The sequence below is a fragment of the Enhydra lutris genome, unplaced genomic scaffold (genome assembly GCF_002288905.1).
Source record: "Enhydra lutris kenyoni isolate GAN:26980312 unplaced genomic scaffold, ASM228890v2 scaffoldscaffold9, whole genome shotgun sequence".
NCBI lineage: Eukaryota > Metazoa > Chordata > Mammalia > Carnivora > Mustelidae > Enhydra > Enhydra lutris.
Genome location: NW_019154093.1, coordinates 10,778,971 through 10,803,428, shown reverse-complemented (window position 1 = coordinate 10,803,428; position 24,458 = coordinate 10,778,971). Strand labels below are relative to the sequence as shown.

The following is a 24,458-nucleotide window of genomic DNA, read 5'->3' as shown; positions in this document are numbered from 1 at the left end:
GGAGATAAAAGAATCTGTGAAAGGGTACATAGGTAGCTTCAATCATTCCATTTCTTAGGTCAGGTTCATTTTATACTCTCTTTACTGTTTTCTATGTTGGAGATATTTGACATTTAACATATGCTTCAAAGTTCTGAGCAAAACTGATTTTCAACCTAGATTCTTTCACCCAGTCTAACACAAACAAGAGATAGGAGAGATCTCAGAAAGCTACTAGAGGGTATTCCTTCAGACCCAAAGTAAGGGAGTAAAAGGAGAAAAGGACACAGGAGGTAGGAAACAGAGAAGAGGGAGAGAAGAAAAGATGTTCTAAAACAACAATTGATAAAATGAAAACGTATTTAAAAGAGTAACAGGTGGGGCATCTGGCTGGCTCAGTCAGTGGCTCAGATCAAGAATACAACTCTTATATTCTCTTGATCTTGGGGTTTTAAGTTTGAGCCCCACACTGGGTGTAGAGATTACTTTAAGATAAAATATTTCTTAAAATAAAATAAAAATAAAAAGGTAAAAGGTTAAGTACAAACCATATAAAAACCCAAGAAACAAAATGAATGCCCCACTAACTCATGTAACCTATAACACTTTAGTAATTCTTTCAAAACTTTTTCTATACATCACTGCTTTTTATCTTGGATATCCTTTCATACTAATACCTATAGCACTACCTTATCTGTTTAAATTTCACTTAAAAAAATACTGAAATACAACAAAAACGTAAAATTCACCTACAATCCCACCACTTTAAAATTTTGTATGCAAAAAAGAAGTGAAAAATCACACTTGTATTCCATCTAATTCCACTCCCAATTTCCAACCTCCAAATACACCCTAAAAATATTTTGGTACAAATGCCTTAGGTACATAAACAAAAGCTTTCCAAGTTCTTTGTAATAATCTCCTGGGTTCAAATGTCTTATTGGTTTTGTGATGTTCAAAGGGTACTTAATTTTTTGGCATTTCCAAGCCTAAAATATAAAAGATTTCTGCATTCCTACTCTCCCTTAAATTAGTAAGATCTTCCCTTCTTAACCATATACTTGCTTCAATGTTTTAGCTTGGAACCAAGGCCAACAAAGTGGACTACAGAAAAGTGGCAAGGAAAATCATTTATTTATAATCTATACAAACTGGAAAAGAACAATGTTGTTTATTCAAACCCATTTATATTCGACCTCAAAATTATTAAGCAATAGGGGCGCCTGGGTGGCTCAGTGGGTTAAGCCTCTGCCTTTGGCTCAGGTCATGATCCTGGGGTCCTGGGATCGAGCCCCCCATCAGGCTCTCTGCTTGGCAGGGAGCCTGCTTCCCTTCCTCTCTATCTGCCTGCCTCTCTGCCTACTTGTGATCTCTCTCTGTCAAATAAATAAATAAAAATCTTTAAATAAAAAAAAAGAAAAAATTATTAAGCAATAATTAAACATGGAATTGTTTCACTTATACTCCTCTTACCTAAGGGCAAACTAATGGAAGATGGAAAAATACATATGATCATCAAACACTGACTACAGCTCTATTGTAGCAATAAGCAAATGTAACATAAAAATTGTTTAATGTTTCTCTTCTCCACTACACAATAAACTAGGAGGGCAAGAACCATATCCGTTTTCTCATCACTGTAGACCAGAACCCAGCATACTGAGTAGTATATAGCAGGTATTCTGTAATGACTTGCTTCTGATGCTTGGTAGTATTTTTAAAGGATTTGCTAACTTATTTTTGAAGTTTGACTAAAACAGTTTTTGAGGGACGCCTGGGTGGCTCAGTAGGTTAAGCATCAGCCTTCGGCTCAGGTCATGATTCCAGGGTGCTGGTATTGAGCCCTCTGATGGCTCCCTGCTCAGTGGAGAGCCTCCTTCTCCCTCTCCCTCTGCCTCTTGCTCTGTCCCCCTCTCTCTCTGTCAAATAAATAAATGAAATCTTTAAAAAAAAAAAAAAGTTTTTCAGATACACATCTTTGATGAGAGTAAAATATGACTGTATACTAAAACAAATTCAGGGGTGCCTGGGTGGCTCAGTGTAGGTGAAGCATCTGCCTTCAGCTCAGGTCATGATCCCGGGGATCCTGGGATTGAGCCCTGTGTCGGGTTCCCCACTCAGCAGGGAGTCTGCTTCTCTCCTTCTCCCTCTGCCCCTCCCCCCATTTGTGCATTCTAATAAAATCTTTTTTAAAAATTCTAAATAAATATGTAAATAAATAAAACAAATTCAACTAAGTAGATTTGGTTCCAGATTCTCACTGCTTCATTCAAATCCTACAAAGGAGAGCAGCAGAATATTGACCAAACTGCACTAATGAGAATTTTTACAAGGAAATGGTTAGATCCTATTTTTTAGATGGGTGTTAACAGATTAATGATATGCTAGTCATGAATTTTGTTTGGTGGTAAATAAGTATGTTAATGTTCAGAATTTTTTTGATACTACCACCTATTTGAATCCTCAGCCCACATCCTACAGTGAGGAGTTTCCCCCTTAAAAGTTTTAAGCTGGAGGGGCGCCTGGGTGGCTCAGTGGGTTAAGCCACTGCCTTCGGCTCAGGTCATGATCTCATCTCAGAGTCCTGGGATCGAGCCCCGCATCGGGCTCTCTGCTCTCTAGGGGAGCCTGCTTCCTCCTCTCTCTCTGCCTGCCTCTCTGCCTGCTTGTGATCTCTCTGTCAAATAAATAAATAAAATCTTTAAAAAAAAAAAAAGTTTTAGGCTGGAAAGGCAGTGAACTAGGTAACTTCTAAAGTTCTTCCCTCAAACATATGATTATGAAAACATGGCCACCTTTTACCCAGGAACTCAAATTCAATGTGTTACAAATTCAAATCACTTTTAGTATGTATGGATTTCAATAAAATGAGATACATAATTTAAATGCCAAACAGTAAACCAGATTAAAACCAATAATCAAGGGAATAAAAAAAATTGTATACAGAATGATCTATTAAACAGGTCAAACTCATTATTTCCACTAGATATGGATCCTAAAGGGCATCCATATTGTTTCAACATAAAAAAAAAATTACTGTAAATTACACTTCCAGTCTGCAAAGCTCATCACCGGCTCTCTGAATCTAAAACCACATTGCAAATGCTCTATAAACATCTAGGAAACTTTTTTCTTTTAATGAGCTGTATATCGACAGGAAAATGGTGGAAAGCTGCCCTACAGGATATACTTTAAAACATTACTCAGGATGGAAAGGAAATAAAGAAGTTGACAAACTGGGTACCTATCTGCTACCAAAAGTTATGCTAATGGCAATGTTATACTGTCCCACTTAATATTCACAATCACCTATCAGGGAGCTTTCTCTTACCTTCAATTTTATATTCAAGAAAAAGATCCAAGGCAAGGTTTAAGGTCACAAGAATGTTAGAAAGCATATTTAGAGTGAAATCTCCTAACTTCTATTGGATATGCTATCCATTTCATAAGACAATAAAATATAAGACAGACCAAAGTTGATGTATCCACATTTACTGTTAGAACTTTGTGGGATAATTTCTTCTGTATTTAACATATTCAGTTATCAAGTCCTTTACACAATGAAATAAAGATTTCACTCTGAAGGAAAAAGCCAAATAAAGACAATGAACATAACTAATGTAAACAAATAACTTCAGTTCAAATTAGTACAGTGGTTTCCACTGTGGTGGGCATTTATACTACAGGGGTAAGCAATAACCTACTAAGGGCAGAAATACAGTATTAACATGTTAAATGATTTTCAAATATTTCATCTTTTCTTTTTTTTAAGATTTTATTAGAGCTCGCACACACGCACAAGAGGGGTGAGGGGCAGAGGGAGAAGCAATCTCCCACTGAGCAGGAAGCCTGATGTGGGGCTCAACCCCAGGACCATGAGATCATGACCTGAGCCAAAGGCACATGCTTAACCACTTAACCCCCCAAATTTCATCACATTAATATTTTTCTGTGATTGCTTATAATATAGGCACTGCATTAATAAAAGATTTATTATTCATTTATTTCAATAAGGATAACAAATGTTTGGAGAGTTAGAAAATAATCCTTGGCAAATGTTTTTCAACAGAAAAATTATGTAATTTTGAAGGAAAATCAAAGCTTAAAAATTATCTCATTTAAACAGCAATCTGAAACCCACAAAACAAACTGATTTGGCCCAATTCATACATCCATTCAGTAGCACCTTACTTAAAACACATAAAAATAACAATGTAAGAAAAAGTTAGCTAATGGAAAGCACTAGGGTCTTTCCAGTTATTCAGCTATGACTTAAGTCTTCCTAGACACTAGTAGCACTGGTATATAACATCAATAAACGTTTGTTGGAAAATGACTACATGGGCATTTCTCACAGCAACAAGCAATCACTAATTGGTATCATATATTCCAACGGCTTCAGGTTAGGCTGCAACTAACTATGCTTCTTTAGAGCCTTTTCAAAGCAGCATGGAATCTTAAATTACATCATCACTCTCCAAGACTAGACAATCAAAAATTTTTTTAATGTCTTTGGCCCATTTTTATTTATTTTTAAAGATTTATTTGTCAGAGAGAGAGAAAGAACACAAGCAGGGGAGCAGCAGGCAGAGTAGGCAGAGGGAGAAGCAGGCTCCCCGCCAAGCAAGGAGCCCCGTGCGGGACTTGATCCCAGAACTGCGGGATCATGACCTGAGCCAAAGGCAGCGGCTTAACTGACTGAGGCACCCAGGCATCCCTAGACAAGCAGATTTTTTTTTTTTACTATTTTATTTATTTATTTGACAGAGATCACAAGTAGGCAGAGAGGCGGGGGGGGGGGGGGGAAGCAGGCTCCCCACTGAGCAGAGAGCCTGACTCGGGGCTCGATCCCAGGACCCTGGGATCATGACCTGAGCCGAAGGCAGAGGCTTTAACCCACTGAACCACCCAGGCGCCCCAAGACAAGCAGATTTTAATGACTTTCAACTAGTAACATTTTATTTTTTTTAACTAATAACACTTTAAAATACAGGTATGCAAAAAAAAAAAAAGTAAAGACAAATTTCAAGTATCTAATACACATGAAAAAGCATGCAAATGCTGTTAAGATGAAAATCAGTAAAATGGTATGAGAGCAATTACTTGCCACTATCAGACTGGCCAATATTAAAAAGTTCAATAACACCAGTGTTAGCAAGGATATAGTCAAACAGGGACTCCCAAACACTACTGACCGAAGTACATATTCTGCTTTTTGTAGGCTAATATTCAATAAAATTTAAAATAAACATTCTCTTTAATACAGTAATTTCAATTCCAAGAATTTATGCTATAGGGGGGCGCCTGGGTGGCTCAATGGGTTAAAGACTCTGCCTTTGGCTCAGGTCATGATCTCAGGGTCCTGGGATCAAGCCCCGCATCGGGCTCTCTGCTTCTCCCCTCTCTCTCTGCCTGCCTCTCTGCCTACTTGTGATCTCTGTCAAATAAACAAATAAAATCTTAAAAAAAAAAAAAAGAGTTTATACTACAGGTATTAACAACCACTGCTTAATGTTTAAGGATGTTCACTGCAACCTTATTTATGATAATAAAGAAGAACAATGATTTAATTATGGTACATGCTCAACATGTGTTGATATAGAAAATTGTTTTCAATATACTAAATTAAAATCTAAATTGCAGATTTGAGTTTTTAAGAATACACAAGAGATTTAACTCTTCTGGGAGTGACTAGAGGGACTGAAGGCAAAAGATGGCTTTTACTTTTTCCTTAAGCCTTCCTGTAGCACTATGTATTTTTTATATAAAAGCACTGCTTTTATAGTTAAACTTTTTTTTTTTTAGTTAAAAAGTGTTGAGGGGTACCTGGGTGGCTCAGTCAGTTATGCAGCTGCCTTCAGCTCAGGTCATGATCCCAGGGTCTGGGATAGAGCCCTGAAGCAGGCGCCCTGCTAAGCCTGCTTCTCCCTCGCTTCTCCCTCTCCCCATCCCTCCACTCGTGTTCTCTCTCTCAAACTCTCTAAAATAAAAATATTTAATTAGGGGCGCCTGGGCGGCTCAGTTGGTTAAGCCTCTGCCTTCAGCTCGGGTCATGATTCCAGGGTCCTGGGATCGAGCCCAGCATCAGGCTCTCTGCTCCGCGGGGAAGCCTGCTTCCTCTTCTCTCTCTCTGCCTGCCTCTCTGCCTACTATGATCTCTATCTGTCAAATAAATAAATAAATAAATTTTAAAAAATATATTTAATTAATTAATTTTAAAAAGAGCACAGAAGGCTTTGCTACCTGCAGAATTTAAAATCAAGGGTGTTTTTCAATGGAATACTATGTTTTCTTTTTTTAAATAGTAAATGTGTATATTCCACGAGAAAGATGTCTGTATTACGTTTTAATAAATAACCTCAACACTATTTTTCTAAAAGTGTGTGTGTGTGTGTGTGTGTGTGTATACACACAAAAAAATTCTGTAAGTATACATTCCCAAACTGTTCACAAAAAAATTCTCTAAGTATACATTCCCAAACTGTTAACCAAAGAAAACTATTAATCTAGAAAAACACAGTACTGAACTATAAGGCTATGTGACAACTGTCATCCTTTACTGGCTCTTCTTTTACACTGTTCTAGTTTTTTACAATTAGATTCTATTCATGAATTGTTGGAACAATTAAAAATTCCAATCTTTAAGCAATCTTAAGAAAGAAAAACAAAGCTGCAGATATCATAATTCCAGATTTCAAGATATACTACAAAGCTGTAGTGATCAAAAAGTACAATACTGGCACAAATACAGACATACAGATCAACGGAACAGAAAAAAGAGCCCAGAAATAAAGTCACGCTTATGTGGTCAACTAATATATGATGAAGGGAGCAAGAATATAAAATAGGGAAAAGACAGTCTCTTCAATAAATGGTGCTGGGAAAACTGGACAGGTAGACGTAAAAGAATGAAAATGGACCACTTTCTAACACCATATACTAAAATAAACTCAAAATGGATTAAGGACCTAAATGTGAGGCCTGAAACCATAAAAACCCAGAAAAGACTATAGGTATCAATTTCCCTAACACCAGCCCTACCAACATTTTTCTGATATATATCACAAGGCAAGGGAAACAAAGCAAAAATCAACTCCTGGGAATATATCCTTTTGCACCACAAAGGAAACAATCAACAGAACAAAAAGACAACCTACTGAATGGGAGAAGATATTTGCAAATGATGTATCTGCTAGGGGGTTAATATCCCAAATATATAAAGAACTTAAACAACCCAACACCAAAAAAACCAAACAATCCTATTAAAAAATGGGTAGAGGACCTGAACCAAATTTCTCCCCAAAAAACCATATAGATATCTAGTCAATAGACACATGAAAAATTGCTCAACAGCTCTAATTATCATGGAAATGTAAATCAAAGCCACAAGGAGATATCACCTTACATCTACCAGAATGGCTAGAATCAAAAAGACAAGAAATGACAAGTGTTGGTGAGGATGTGGAAAACAGTATGGAGGCTCCTCAAAAAGTAAAAATGGGGGGGCAGTAAAAATAGAAGTACCAAAAACAAACAAACAAACAAACAAAAAAAAAAAACCAACCCCAGAAGTACATATGACCCAATAATTCCACTTCTGGGAATTTACCCAAGGAGAACAAAAACACTAACTCAAAAAGATAAATACATCCCTGTGCTTACTATAGCACTATTTACAATAACCAAGATATGGCAGCAATGTTAAGTGCATCAACAGACAAATGCATATACATACATATAATAGAATATTACACAGCAATAAAAAAGGGATAAGATCTTGCTATCTGCAACAACATGGTTGGACCTAGAGGGTACTGTGCTAAGTGAAGCAGGGCAGACTGAGAAAGACAAATAACAAAGGATTTCATTCTCATGTGGATTCTAAAAAAACAAAACAAATGAATAAACAAAAAAAAAAAAAAAGGAGAATCAGACCTATAAATAAGAACAGAAGGTTGCCAGGGGAAGGGGGGGGTAGGACAATGGGAAAAAAAAGTTGGGGGGAGTGGGAGATACAGGCTTTTGGCTATAGAATGGGTAAGTCATGGGAATAAAAGGTACAGCATAGGGAATATACTCAATGACACTGTAAAAACGTTGTATGGCTGACGGATGGTAGCTACACTTGTGAGCATAGCATAACATATAGAGAAGCTGAATCACTACATTGTACACCTGAAACTAATGTAACACTGTGTCAACTATACTCAAAATTTCTTTTTTAATACTTACATACACACACATACTGTATACATATTTTCCCAAAAATCAGACTAATAGACCAAGCTATTAATAATGAGATTACATGGTGGTTTCACTTTCTGCATTTACACATCTTGTCTTAAGCTTTTAGAATGAGCATGTATGAGAGTCACAAAATTTTTTAAATGTAGATATTTAGTTTTTTTTAAAGATTTTAGAATTTATTTATTTGAGAGAGGACTCATCCTCACATTCACATAAGAATGTGTGCATGTCCAAGTGGGGCGGGGTAGGGGGGAGCAGAGGGGGGGGAGCAGAGGGAGAGGAGGAAGGAGACTCCAGGCTGAGCAGGGAGCCTGATATAGGGCTCAATCCCAGGACCCCGAGATCATGACCTGAGCCAAAGGGAGACACTTAACCAACTGAGCCACCTAGTGGCCCCCATATTTAATTTTATTACTTTAAGATATATCTTACGTATTTTAAGCATACATATTTAAAAAGCAAATTTAAGAAAATGAAAGCACAATTAAAAATATGCCTATTTTATACAACCATATATCATAAAAATGCGATTTCCAAACTAGGTCATTCAATCATATCTGGTAATAATTCCTACATATGTTCATATTAATAAAGCATTACTGTACTGGCTAATGTGACACATTCAGGCTATTTCCTTGGGAGTAAAAATACTATGTAATCAAGTGTCAGCACAAAAACCTAACAGATAACCCCAAAAAGGACAAGCAAGGCATTAAAAAAACACATTAAAGAATTCAGACACAGCACAAAAATGAGAAGAAAGAGACAAATACATTCATAGTTCCCCAGCTAGCTACACTGCAGAAATTCAGGTAAAACTAAAAGAATAACCTTGAAATCAAGATATGTCTGAAATAGAATTCAATCTCAATTTCAAAAAAAATTACAATACACTGAAATATTTTTCATATGGGACAGTATGTATAATTCAAAACCTGCAAAAACTTTAAAGGGAAACTTTTTTCATAAAAAAGATCATTATCATGTTTTAAGCTGAAACTGGGGAATCAAAATTCAGTGGTATGTATACATACAGCAATCCACTCTTCCCCAGTGATTTACTTTGCTATAATGAAAGAAAAACATGGAATTTGGGGGTGATATCAGGTTTAGAACATGGCAAAATGTTAAACGTTCTGGACCTGCTAAGTTTGGCAAATGCTGCACAACACTTAATGCTCTCTGGGGGACTATAATGCATCTTAACATATATGACACATTAAAAAATATGTATCCCAACTTATATGAACACAGAATCCTTAGTTCAAGAAGTACTAACTAATACAAAGAACTCATGGAACAAAACACAGTTTAGGAAATGCTGATATAGGAAAGAGAGCATGGTCTTAGGAGTCTGAAGACTCTGCCACAGCAAAGTCTGTGTCTGGGAAAGTTACTTAACCTCCCTGAGCCTCAGTTTTCTATCTGCAAAATGAAAATAACACCATTTACCTGAGTGCTTGGCACAAAAAAGATGATTGACTGATAAGTAAATAAATAGTCCCTCTAATTTTTCATGTAATGTTTTATATGTTGGCTTTAGTGAGCAATCCAAGTATGAGGAATCTATTTTTTTATACCATCTTGCTCAATCCCATATCTATGTTCCAGTTTTCCAGTTTGATGTCAATCATATCCAAAATAAATGTTTCAATCTGGCTAAGCAAACCCTGTTTAAAAAAAGTCTTTAAATATTTGTGGAATATAGACAACCATGCGAAATTTTTTTTTAAGATCTTATTTATTTATTTGACAGAGAGAGAAATCATAAGTAGGCAGAGAGGCAGGCAGAGGGAGAGGGGGGAACAGGCTCCCCGCTGAGCAGAGAGCCCGATGCTGGATCCCAGGACCCTGAGACCATGACCCAAGCCAAAGGCAGACGCTTAACCCACTGAGCCACCCAGACGCCCCAACCATGGGAAATTCTTAAGAAACATAAATAAAATTAATTTCTACTCTTCAGTAATGAAGATAAAGAATAAGAATGGATCCCTGCTGGGAAGCAACATAAACTGGCTAACCAAAAATGTCCCTATTTCTTAATAAAGACAGGTGTAAGACTTGTTACTCTCAAGAAGTCTAGTCAGGGATTTAAGGAAGGAAGAAGATAAAAGATGAACAAATCTTGACTGAATACCCATTAAGTGCCAGGGACAATTCTAGGCACTGGGTAAATAAACAGTCAACACCTTCATGACGCTTACATTCGAAATGCAGAGACAGACAAATAGACACATTTGTCATAAGATATCAGATAGTAGTTGGTAATTTAAAGAAATAGAAAGCAATGTTAAGGAGTTGGAAGAAGATGAAAAAGCTTTGTTTTAGATAAGGTAGTCAAGAAAGGCCTCTGGGAGAGGTGACAGTGTCTAGAACTAAGTGAAAACAAAGCATACTTTAGTTTACCGATGCCTTCGCAGGCTTGAAATAAGTGGTGCTTTCTACTAGACTTTTTATTAACATTGTTCAGAAGAGCACGATCCACAGGTAGATACAGAAATCACTACTATAAAAGAGACTGGGTGGTACCAAGTAACCGATAGCATCAAAGTTCCCACTGCTTCACAAGTCGCATTTATAATTACGTTTTGGTCATATGCGGTACAATGTTAGCTTCTGCTATTATAACTACCTGTCATCCAGTCTCTATTTAGAAATCTCCCAAGAGAAGGCAGCACAAAAAGAAAAGATAAAGTATTAAAAAATCCTTTAAAATAAAGAGTTCAAGAGCTTTAAAGTTTTCATGGCCACCAATCTCAAGGAGTTAGGAAGACTGATCTCCATCTCAACATCTTCGAACTGTTGCCTTATTCAGCTGCTAACTCTTCCTCAATACTATAATGCCTCCAATTTTCTCCCTCCAACAACACTACTCCTCATTCCACACATGTAAATGTGTACATTTTTATATGAACGGAGACTAAGTTGACAAGGTATGTTTCCAAGAAACGCGCAAAGTGTCCTCTCCTGTTCCATTACAGTAATTTCTTACGATAAAGTTGCTTTTTAACATATCAGATTTTACATCAAGTGTTCCTTTTGAAGTACTCACCTCTTGAGTATGTCATTAGGTTCTACAATGGAATTCATTCAACAAATTAGTTTTCTGTGCCAGGCACTGTATTAATTGCTAGGTACCAAGTATACAAAAAAGACTAAACAAGATCCCTACTCAGGTTGGTTTACTAGTCAATACAACAGACAAAGAAACAACTATTCAGGTACCACACTTACATAAAAGATGCTACTGGAGTATATTAAGTGAAATAATCACCTCATTCTGTCTGCTGAAATCAGAAAACACTTCTGAAAGACTTAATATCTAAACCTGGTCTTAAAGGATAAATAGGCAGATGGGGAAGGAAGAACCTTAAGGTTAATGAGGCCAACTGAGAGAGATACTGTAGTGAAGGTAGACTCCCTCCCACCCACCCAAAAGGAAGCTGGAAAGGTTGGAGATGGGAGCTGGGAAAGGGGGAGGCAGTGGCCAGATTCTAAAAGGCTTTGTCTGCCAGGCTAGGCTATTAAGTCAGACTTTTATCTTGTCTTTGAGTAAGAAACCATTTTAGAATTTTAGGGAATAAAGTGCCTAATGAGATTATATTTACAATTTAGAAAGAACACCAAAATGGACTGTAGATGAAGCCAGTCAGAAAGCAAGAGAGATTAATGAACAGACTGCTCCAATAGGACATCATGAAGCCTGAACTAAGACAGTGACAGAATGAAAAGCAAGAGTTAAAAGCATAGGTATGTACAAAGTGTCAAAAAACACAAACATCTAAGAGGAAATCTATCCAGTGAAATCAGAGAAAGCTTCATAGGAGGTGGTATGTGCCGGTGGGCCCTAAACAAGGAAAATTTGCTATACAGAAAATGAAAGTAAAGGACAGAGGACAGAACAGCACCGTGGGAGGGGAAGACAGAATGCTTAATGACCTGAGATCTTGTAAAAGTAGTAATTCTATCCTTTTGGAGATCAAGCAGTTGGTAAATATTTACTGAAAGCCTAAGAGGGATCTTGAAGAATCAGATGAAAATTAAGATCACCCTTCCCAAAGTAATGCACTTGGAAATTTACAGGCAAAATTTTAATAACAGGAGTAACTGAAATGGCATTTTGGTCCAAGAACTCCAAGTTCAGTACCGCTAAATAAGAACAGCATTATGATGATGGGATTGGCTAGGCTAAGAGCTGATAAGTAAACCGGGAGTAAGGCGGTGAAGACTTTTTATTCTAAGGCTAAGAAATCTGGAAAACTCAGACAATTTCAGGAACACTGTAGTTTACAGGTTATCTTATTTAGTCCTTAAAACAATACATTTAATTGGATAACACTAAGTACTATGATTATTCTATCTGTCAATGAGAAAACTAAGGGTTAAAGAAAATAACATACCAAGGTACCTCTCTAGTTTAAATGGTGAAGCCTGTATGCCTATCTGCTTTAGACCCTTTGAACTCAATTACTAACCTAGGAGAAACTTAAATATATGCCTTACTTATTTTAACATTTAAAAATCTATAAAGTTGGGGCGCCTGGCTGGCTCAGTAGGTTGGGGCCTCTGCCTTCAGCTCAGATCATGATCCCAGGGTCCTGGGATCGAGCCCCGCATCGGGCCTTCTGCTCAGCGGGGAGCCTGCTTCCCCCTCTTGCTAAAACTACTTTGGTACTCTCATAGTATAATCATTCACTCAATAATTTCAAGTTTGTTAAGGTTACTTAAAAAGCCTTCAAAATACATATTACAAAAAAAACTACCAGTTGTATAACTTCAGGAATCATGATGCCCCCGCCCCAAAAAAGCAAAAACTTGAGAGGATATTATCAATTTTTCAACAAAACAGAGAAAGGCTTTTTTCTGGAGTTAATCTTATCCACCTCGCTTGGAAGACAATGTTTTCAGAAAAGGAATTAAGGGAAAGGAGGGAAAAGCCACATCCCATAGTCATTGAATACAAATATTCACTGAATACAAGTTGATCTAAGTATCATTTTCTTAGTAACTATTACTTCTGAAGTTTCATTTTTATCATCTTCACAAACTTCTGAAAATTGAAAACATGCCCAGAATGAGACAAGCTCTCTATCCTTTCATATGTTGGTTTATTTCTTGATTTGGTGCAATTCCAAAGATAGAGCCATACTGCAAGAGCTGGAGAGAATATGGTCCCAGCCTGTTGCAGGAGGAATCTACTTGGTACAACCTAAGTCTCTGGAACACTTCTAAACTAAATACCTGATGGGGCACCTGGTTGGCTCAGCTGATTAAGCATCTGCCTTTGGCTCAGGTCATGATGCTGGGGTTTTGGGATCAAGCCCCAAGTCTGGCTCCCTGATCAGAGGGGAGTGTGTTTCTCCCTCTGTCCTTCCACCTGCTTGTGCTCTCTCTCTCAAATAAATAAATAAAATATTTAAAAAGGAAAAAAAAAAAAAAAAAAAAAACCTGAACACCTGATGAAAATATTTTGTGTCAGTTAAGTATCTGAGAGAACACAAGTCAGGTTACTTATCTTTACATATTAAGTACTTCTAGAGGGCATGTTCCTGTCGCCAACACATAGTGCAATGTCAGGCACACCACAGTGAAGGAATGAATAAATCTTATTCTGCCTTTCAAATGTGAAACCAGGAGCTATTCAACCAAATTTGAATGGTGACATTGTTCCTCCTTCATCATAAAATTATGAACAAGGACACCCTGAATTGATTTTATCTTGGCTATTGAAAAAAAAAAGTGACAAAAATATTGTGGCAAATATTGTGAAGAGCTGTCTATAAACTTTCTAGTCTACTGTTTGTATAAAGCATTACAAGGTGATAAAGGCCAGAAAACTAAATTCCACAGGCACAGTTTGCTCAAGGTTATTAGCAAATAAGTGGAAGAGTCACAATCAGGACCCAACTAGCTCTCAATCCAATGTGCTTCCTATTATATCAGTCATCACAGAAACATCTTTCTTATTTATTAGTCCAAAAAATATATTTTGAGAAAAATTTTAGGCAAGAGGAAAACTCGTAGAAAAGACAGATTACAAAAGTACTTTCCTTCTGAAATTCTTCTGTGCCCTGACATTTCTAGGTGTCACCAAGACTCAAGACATTTAAACATTCAGTTAAAATGAGATAGATGAGAGCCGCAAGTACCATGCATGAAGAAAAAAAGAAAGAAAGAAATTATACACACACACACACACACACATATACATAGTATCCTCTGACAAACTTCAATTTGACTAGTTACATCCATTCTTGTTATCTTTCTATGATGACAACACAAAATTAGGCTTCCCCCAAACCTACATCTTCTCGTCATCCTCACTCTCCCTCCTTGTCCAATTAGCTCCCCATTCTCCCAAAGCTTCAATTTTCCTTCACATCTCTACCTTTTGGCACTGAAATGCTCCGCTCCCCTCCCTTCCCCTAACACTGCCATGATGCATTTTTATCCTTTCAGCCATAGGGGCTTCCTGGACCACCCTATCTAAAGCGGCCTCTCCCAATTACTTCTAAGTTCATAACGACAAATCACAGTTAAATTTTTAATTGATTTTTACTAGTTAACTGTCGTTCCCATTAGGATGTCCCATGATGACTTTCCCCTCTACATTGTCTCTACAACACCTCCTTTTCCATCATTACCAAAACTGGTTTTGGAAACAGTTATTTCTACCACCTCCTCCTAACTGTAAGTTCATCAAGGTTGTAAAGTGCGGTCTTACTCATTTGCTCAGCACCTGGTGAAGTGCCTGACACCATCCAATGCATTCAGTTAGTTAAAATAAATGTGTGCAGTAAGTAAGAATATTCATTAATAGAGAAAAAGCAAAGAACAATTACACCTCAACACTTCCCAGTGCAGGGAAATGCTGTAAGGTGTAGACATAAAAACTGTAATGATACAATGTATTAGCAAGAACAAAATTCCATTTGAAGAGATGAGGTGTCTCTGGCTCGGCAGAGAGGAGGTAGAAAAGCAATCAAACAAGTCTACTTTTTATTTTCCACTGGACCACCAGAGCAAACTGTCCCCTAAAATTACAACTTTGGAACACTGCAATTTATTCAGCTAACTCAACTACTCATCAAGTGTCCAAGCACCGACATAATACTATTACTTTGCATTCTCTAAGATACACCAGGTGAGGAGCAGAGGGCTGGCCCTGAAACATGGTAGAACAAACAGCATAAGTCATAATGGCATATCTTTATAGAGAAAAATCCCGAAATGGCCATGCAGACCAATCTAAACATACCAATAAATACGTAACCACAGGTTAGGACCCACTATAGCACAGAAATGGTCATACCACTACCAAAAGAGACCACACTCCCCCCACCTTTCTCAATCCTCTTCTACTCAAAGATCCTAATAGCCACTACAAAGCTCAATAGCCTCATTCCTGGTAGCACAAGCCTCAAAGGAATACAGGAGAGGCGAAAAGAAGAGCTTCACAGTCTCCCCCCCTCCCCGCCTCAAAAAAATAAAAGAAAATAAGAAAAAATTAAAAAAAACAAACAACCAATGGGCTCCACAATCCCTAATGAGAAAGCCCCAGATGCCTTTCAAAGCCAACTGTCAGATCTTTTAGGGGCCCAAATGACGTTGACTCCAAAGATAAGTCTCTGGCCACAACATATATCTCCGGATTATTCAGGAAAACCCAGGTTTTCCAGTTTGGAGATATGCACTCAAAAAAGGATCTCCCAGCAGAACGAGCAATCAATCTCTCAGGAGGCAATGGCGCTCCAACCACCCGGCAGGGGGACAGGCAACGGCGACAGGGCACGGCCCTTCCAGGGAGCCGCCGGCGCCCTCGGGGCTCTCAGTCTGGCCCAGCACAACCCGCCCTGGCGGTGGCCAAAGTCGGGCAGTGGTGAAGGGGGGCCAGCGGTCGAGCTTCCCGAGCTGGGCCTTCTCGGCCCGGGGGCGCGGCAAGACGCGAAGGTGGCGCCTTTCAGTCCGGCCCCGGCTGCGGCAACGGATCGGGGGCCTCTTCCCCTGGCCTCCCCACCCCGCCACCCTCACCCAGCCAGTCAGCCAGCCCCTCACCTGGCAGAAGCTCCGGCAGTAGTTCAAAGATGAGACCTCCGACACCTCCTGCTCCCTCAGCTCTGTCTCCAGCTGCCACAGACACGGTCGCAGTCCCGGGGCTCCAGGCGCCGGAGATGCAGGGCGATGACCCCGAGCCATGGACTCAGTCTCGGTTCCGTCTCCGGCTCCCGTTCCCGCCGGAGCCTCAGCCCCGGCCCCGGCGGCGACGGCGGCGTCTCCCTTTCCGTCCGCCATCTTCCCACGGCCCAGCAGCGCGTAGGCAACCAAGCCACGTGATTCAGCCCCGGCCCCGCCCCCGGCCGACCGCACGTGGTGACGCACTCCTTGGCGACGCGGGCGCGGGCCGGATTCCGTCACTGGGTCCCAGGGTACTCTCTCTCAGCGGCCTTCCCAACAGCCGCCCTGGCAACCGTCAGGAGGCTACTGGCCTCAGTCCTACCTGCCTTAGCCCTTCTAGACTCTTAAGAGTCACGAAGTCACCGAGCCTGACATACATTTAGACAATCCAGATATGAGAGGGATGACACTGGAGCTGCGATCTCAAGAACGAGAGAAAAGCATCACCAGTAGAAGGAACATAAGCAAAGGTTGTGAAGCTGAAATGAAGACTAGCTCCGTGGGAAGGTGGTTTTTAACAGTGGGCATTACAAGTTAGTAGGGAAAGGATAACTCTTCAAGAAATGATGCTGAGAAAATTTTTTCCAAAAGGAAAGAAAAATAATAAATGTTTCAAACCATATCCAAAAATAAATCCCAGAAGGATTAAAGGCCTCGAAATATTTTTCAGGAAATATATCTGTATGATATTAGAATAAGGAAGAATTTCTTAAATAAGATCCAAAAGGTACAAACCATGTGAGAAAATATTGTTAGATTTGACTGCATTAAAATTTGTTAATTCTATAACAACATAAGTTTAAAAAGATGCAACACAAAGACAAGCCAAAAACTAGAAGGTATTCAAATAGATAAAACCAGCAAAAGATTAATATCCAAAAAAAGTTCCCAAAATCAAAAGGAAAAAAAGCATACAATCTAGTAGAAAAGTAAATAAAGGGTATACAGAGCTAGTTCACCAAAAAAGAAATATGAATGGCCAATAAACCCATGAAAAGATGTTTAACTTCACTGTAACTGTCAAGGTACAAATTAAAACAACATATGGGGCAACATATGGGGCTCAGTCAGAACAGTATGTGATGCTTGATCTCAGGGTCGTGAGTTCCAGTCCTATGTTGGGAGTAGAGATTAGATAAATAAATTATATGTAGACATAATTTCATACCATTAGATTGGCAGAAAATTTAAATTAGTACCATGTTTTAGGATTTAGGATTATTGAATTTATATATTGCTAGTGGAGGCATTTATTGGTACATCACTTAGAAGAATGTATAATATTTAATAAAATTGAAGATACAAACGTCCTGTGACTCAGCAATTCCTAACATTAATAAGAGTTGATAACTCATTGAGATTTATTATGTGTCAGGCAGTTTTTAAGGTTCCTTACATATTTCAAATCATTTCATCCTACTAACAATACCATGAAAAGTTATTATTGCTTTCATTTTATAGTTCAGGAAACAGACACAGAGAATTTAAGTAACATGACCAAAGTGACAGAACTAGCAAATTATGGTGCCTGGACTTCAATCCTAAGTAGTCTGCTCCAAAATCTGACCTCTTTTTCCTTTTTTTTTTTTTTTTTTTTAGGTGGGGCAGGAGAAAGAGAGAATCTCGCAGGCACAGAGCCGGATGAGCTTGATCTCATGACCATGAGATGATGACCTAAGCCAAAATCAAGATTCCATCACTTAACCGACTGAGCTACCCAGGTGCCCCGAGAATCTGACCTTTTAACCACTATGTTGCTGGTGTTCATTGTAACACTATTATAATGATAAAATATCAGAAATAGCCTAAATGTTCAACAAAAGAGAGATGGACAAACAAATTATGGTATATTCACACATGGAAATATATAGCCAGTAATTGAATGAATGAAAACATCATATATTAGCATAGTAAACCGCATACCTCAACATTGATTAATTAGCACCTATTGCGCACTGAACAGATTCAGAGAACAACATATTCTAATGGACAAATGTGACTAAATATTAATGTGTTAGGTCTAGGTAGTGGGAACATGGTTTTCTATAATTTTCTCTGTGCTCTTTTGGTATCTTTAGAATATAAATAATTAAGTTTTAAAAAGTCGAGGGGCGCCTGGGTGGCTCAGTGGGTTAAAGCCGTGCCTTCGGCTCAGATCATGATCCCAGGGTCCTGGGATCGAGCCCCGCATCAGGCTCTCTGCTCAGTGGGAAGCCTGCTTCTCCCTCTCTCTCTCTGCTTGCCTCTCTGCCTACTTATGATCTCTGTCAAATAAATAAATAAAATCTTTAAAAAAAATAAAATAAAATAAAAAAGGCGAGATTGGGTGGTATGGAGAGAAGGTCAGTGTATCTGTAGTGTGATTCCAGATAGGAAAGGTGGTGGAGATGAGGTTGAAGGAGGAAAGTGCCAGATAATATACGATTTTATAGCTCAAGGCAAGCAGTGGGGATCTAAAAGTGTGACGAGTAGGGGCGCCTGGGTGAATCAGTTGGTTAAGCATCTGATTCTTGATTTTGGTTCAGATCATGATCTCAGGGTTGTGAGATCTATCCCCACATCGCCATATGCTCCACACTCCCTTGCTGATCTTCTCTCTCCCTCTGTCCCCCTTCCTATTGTGCTCTCTCTTGCTCTCTTTCTCATTCTCTCTCAAATAGATAAATAAATCTTATAAAATGTGACACGTAACCACTGGAAAGTGTTAAGTGGTTGTGTGATATCATCCGATTTACACTCTTGCTGCCACCATATGCAGAATAGGTGGTAGGAGGCAAGAATGAAGCTATTGTAGCAGTCCCAATAGTGAAGGTAAACAGATTACGGAAACATTTTGGAAGCAGAACTAACAGAAAATGCATGGGTTATGAGGAGTGAGGGAAAGAGAAGAATCTGAAGTGGCCACATGGCTTTTGGGTTGAATGGTTGGCAATGACACTTATCGAGAAAAATGAAGAATTAGAAAAGAACAGATTGGGGGAAAAGGGAGAGAGAACCAAGAGTCCTGCTTGGGACAGGTACAGATTAATTTTAATTTTCCTATGAGATATCCAAATGGATGCACTTGGATATATGTCTTTGGAACTTCAGGTAGAGCAGGGCTGGAGACACAGAGCCATCGGTTATGTTCCTGCTGTAAGATAACAACAGAGAAAACCACAAACCTTCTTTGACTCCACCACATCCTCTTCTAAGTTTCCATCCCATTTTTCTACTCTCTTTTCTAGAAAAACTCCTATAAAGAGCTGGCCAAGCCCTCTGTTTATACTTTCTTCTCATTCTCTCTTGAACACTTTTCAGCCAGGCTTTCATCCCCACTCCTAACTGAAACTGCTTTTTAAATTTTTATTTCATTTTTAAAAGATTTTAGTTATTTTTCAGAAAGAGAGAGCATAAGCAGAGGGAGCAGCAGGCAGAGAGAGAAGCAGGCTCCCCACTGAGCAAGGAGCCTGAGGCGGTACTCGATACCAAGATCCTGGGATCATGACCTGAGCCAAAGGCAGACGCTAAACTGACTGAGCCACCAAGGCATCCCTGAAACTACCCTTTTTACTGTTACCAGTAATTTCCACTTTTGCTGAATCAAATGGCGAAGTATCAATCCTTTATCTACTCTCTTGGCAGTGATCGGGCTTGTTGATCGTTCCCCAATATTGGATTTCACCTGGCTTCCAAGCCTCCATGGTCTCCTGGTGTTTCTTCTTGGTTTCTTTTCTTGCTCTCCCTTCTCTTTCTGATTTCTATATGTTCCAGGCACAGCCCTCAAAATCTTTTTAAAAGATTTTTATTTATTAATTTGAGAGAGAAATTGCGACCAGGGTGAGGGGCTAAAGGACAAGGACAAGTAGACTCCATGCTGAGCGCAGAGCCCAACATGGGGCTTAATCCCATGACCATGAGATCATGACCTGAGTGGAAATCAAGAGTTGGACGCTTAACTGACTAAATCACCCAGGCTCCCCAACCTCTTGTCTATCTATACTCACTGCTATATTCACCCAGTTCTAAAACCACTTAAATACTTACACCCATTAATACCATCCAAAGGCACTCTGCCCTGGCAAAAATCTCTCTCTCTGTGTACACATACACACACATACACACACATACACTTTATAATTATATTAGAGAACACAAGCTTCTCTATCTTTCAAGATCCAGCACTCACCAAAAAGCACAACTCTAAATATTTGTTTTTATAACTACCACTATTCAAGCTCAGGAACATTTTCCCATTTCTTTTGCTCTATGTCCTCAACTGAAAGGCACCAAAAGAATTGAAAGCAAAGACTTGAGCAGATATTTGTATACATATGTTCACAACAATATTATTTGTAATCACCAAAATGTGGAAACAACCCAAGCATTCATTGAGAGATGAATGGATAAACAAAATGTGGCATATATATACAAGTATACAGAATGGAATATTACTCAAACTTGAAAAGGAAGGAAATTCTGACATATGCTACACAATCGATGAAACTCGAAGATGTTTTACAAAGTAAAATATGTAAATCCTAGAGACAAATATTACATGATACTAACTATGTGAGGTACCCTAAGAATTTAAAATCAGAGACAAAAAACAACAGTGATTTCAAGGGGCCGGGGAAAGGGAAAATAGGGAGTTAGTATTTAATAGGTTCTGAGTATCAATTTTTTTGACAATTTTATTTATTTGTTTGTTTGTTTGTTTGAGAGAGGGAGAGACAGAGATCGTGAGAGAGAGCACAAGCAGGGAGGAGAGGGAGAAGTAGGCTCCCCACTGAGCAGGGAGCCCAATGTGGGGCTCCATCCCAGGACCATGACCTGAGCTGAAGGCAGAGGCTTAACCGTACTGAACCCAGGAGTCCCCATACTGATTATCAATTTAGGAAGATAAAGAAGTTCTGGAGATGAATGGTGGTAAGGTGGCAAAACAATGTGAATATAATTAATGCCACGGAACCATATACTTAAAAATGGTTAAATGGTGAGTGCCTAGGCAGTGCTGTCGATTAAGTGTCTGACTCTTGGTTTCCACCTAGGTCCTAATCCCAGGGTCGAGAGATCAAGCCCTATGTCTGGCTCAGGGCTCAGCATGGAGTCTGCTTGGGTTTGTCTCTCCCTCTGCCCCTCCTCCTCTCAAATACATAAATAAATATTTTTTTAAAAAAATGGTTAAAGGGTAAATTTTACATTATACATATTTTATCACAATATAAAAAAAAAAAACTGAGAGGTACCTGGGTGATTATTCAGTTAAAACTTTGCCTTCGGTTCAGGTCATGATCCCAGGGTCCTGGGGTTAGGCTCCCTGCTCAGCAAGAAGCCTACATCTCCCTCTCCCTCTGGCCCGCCAACATGCTCTCTCCCTCTCTCTCAAATAAATAAAGATGATCTTTAAAAAAAAAAAAAAAAAAACTGAAAGGCAACTGCCTCCTAATGCCTCAGTTTTGGGTGGAACCACTTAAGAGAAACAGGCATCGCTTTACAATGCCAAGAGAATTTGAACAGCAGAAGTACTTAGGTAAGAGAAAACACAAATTAACTTGTCATACTCTTCCTCTTAGCACAAATGCAGCGTATTCTTGCATAACCGAGTATTATTTTCCAGTAGTAGTGAATGTTCCTTTTTAAAAATTGCCTCTTTTCATGTTCAAATTCATGGTTTGGAAACAATTGATGTATTAGCACAATTTCCACAGTGGCTGAAGAAAATTTTGCAATCCTAAACAATTCTTTTGACCCTTAAATGTTATATTCATATGTATATTTGTCTGCTTGTAACATATTGGAGAGACTGATTCTTTCCATAGTCAATAGATAACAATGAATTGGGAATGCACCCACAATAACTTTATTTGTATAAAAATATTTAATAAGGCAATAATTTAACTTAATAAAGTTAACTTTCTATTTCCAGAATTGCTTGTATAATTTTTATTTAAAATTCTGATTATTTTGGGGGTGACTGTCTGGGTCAGGTAGAGCCATGTAACTCTTGATCTCAGGGTTGTGAGTTCAAGCTCCACATTTGGTGTAGAGATGACACATAAATAAATCTTTAAAAGTCTGATATTTTTGTATTTTATTTTGCATATTAGTAGATAATTTGAATGTTTTAAGACAAAAAACAATTTTGGCAGTTTATATTTTATATATTACTTTTTTTAAAAAAGATTATTTATTTATTTAACAGGGAAAGAGAGAGAGAGAGCACGAGCAGGGAGAGCCACAGGCAGAGGGAAAGGCAGAAGCAGGTTCCCTGCTGAACAGAGAGCCCACGAAGGGCTCAAACCCAGAACCCATGACTTGAGCCAAAGGCAGACGCTTAACCTACTGAGCCACCCAGGCACCTCTAGTCACAACTTCTAAATAGCTAGACATATGGTAGATGGATCACCATCTGTGCTCTTGTTCCTGACCTTACAAATAGTAAGAGTGAACCTGCTGACTATCACCACTGTCCTCATATCCAGACTCAGCCTCCTGTGCCCTCTACATATCTAGCAGGCATCTCACGCAAAAAGTGCCCCAAAAGTTTCCTTTTCCGGTAAATGACTGTGTACTCATTCAGCTGCTTAAGCCAAAGACTAAGAAGTCATGCTCATCTCCATTCTTTCTCACACACTCCATATCTAATCCACGCCCTAGGTTGAAAATGTATTCTCAAATCAAATCTTTCTCAGCTCTACCCACAGACTTCTTCACTAATGCCCCTCCGCTCCTCACCCCCATCTAAACATGCATGATAATCCTTCTGGTAGACTAGCTATTTCTATTCTTGTCCTTCTGCACTCAATTCTCCAGACAACAGCCACATTAATACTTCTAAGACATAATACAGATTGTATCTCTCTGCTCAAAATACTCCAGTGGCTTCCCATCATCCTTACCAGAGTCCCCTGCTATCTCGCCAATTCACGTCCCCACCACTTCTTACTTGCTCCGTTGTGGCTCCAGGCACACTGGCCTTAGCATGATTGAACAAGACAAACCAGGCCCATGACTTTCATACCTACTGTTTGCTTTCTCTGGTTACTTTTCCTTTTCTCATTTCATTCAGGTTCAACTATCACCTCAGAGAGGCATTTCTTCATGAACCTATCTGAAATAGCTTTTTCTATCCCCTTGCTCTTCTTTTAATTTTTTCATATTAATTGGCTTTATATTATCATTATTTTGTGTGTCTCCACTTGCCAGAGGTAAGGGTTTTTTTTTTTTTTCCAATTGAGCTATAACTGACATATAACAGAAAATAAGGTCTTTGAAAATAGGGTGACTTGCTTTATCAATACTGTAACCCTAGGGTCTCTGGTACAATAGGTCCTGTCATATTGTGGGCAACTGTTTATTAAATGAAAGAAGAAATTTAAAAGCTTGTAGTGTTAAATGGGATTGGAGGAGCTATCTTAGGGAAAGTGTGAATCAGGAGTCACAAACACATATTCTTTTTTTTTAAGTTTTTTTTTATTTGTCAGAGAGAGAGAGAGAGAGAGAGAGAGAGAGAGAGAGAGAACACAAGCAGAGGAAGAGGGAGAAGCAGTCTCCCCACTGAGCAAAGAACCTGATGCGGGGACTCCATCCCAGGACCCTGGGATTATGACCTGAGCTGAAGGCAGACGCTTAACCAACTAAGCCACCCAGGTACCCCCAATAAGCTCATGTTCTTGTATACCTTTGGCAAATAACCTAAATGAATGAAGCAGGCTGGATATCAGATGTTTGAAATAGTAAAACTGATTAAGAAATGACCCAGGCAGCGGATACTCCAGCAAATTATTGCTGTGGGGAAATGTAGATCCCATTTTGTTAGATCTTCAAATTCTCCCAGAGAAATTGGAAATCTGGATTTTTAAACACTACAGGCCATTTAGGGGCACCTGGGGATTCAGTGGGTTAAGTCTCTGCCTTCAGCTCAGGTCATGATCCCAGGGTCCTAGGATCGAGCCCTACTTTGGGTTCTCTGCTCAGCGAGGAGCCTGCTTCCCCTGCTCTCTCTGCCTGCCTCTCTGCCTACTTGTGATCTCTCTCTCTCTCTCTCTCTCTCTCTGTCAAATAAATAAAAATAA

General features: G+C 39.0%; 1 protein-coding gene across 1 annotated transcript in view; it reads right to left on the bottom strand.

The window, feature by feature from the left end:
- LOC111143462 (rearranged L-myc fusion) overlaps nt 1-16,518 on the bottom strand; it is a 93,769-nt gene extending 77,251 nt beyond the window's left edge. Inside the window, exon 1 of the mRNA XM_022497219.1 lies at nt 16,282-16,518. Coding sequence (XP_022352927.1) covers nt 16,282-16,518 — 237 coding nt within the window. The remainder of the gene's footprint in view (nt 1-16,281) is intronic.
- Nucleotides 16,519-24,458: the final 7,940 nt, after the last annotated feature.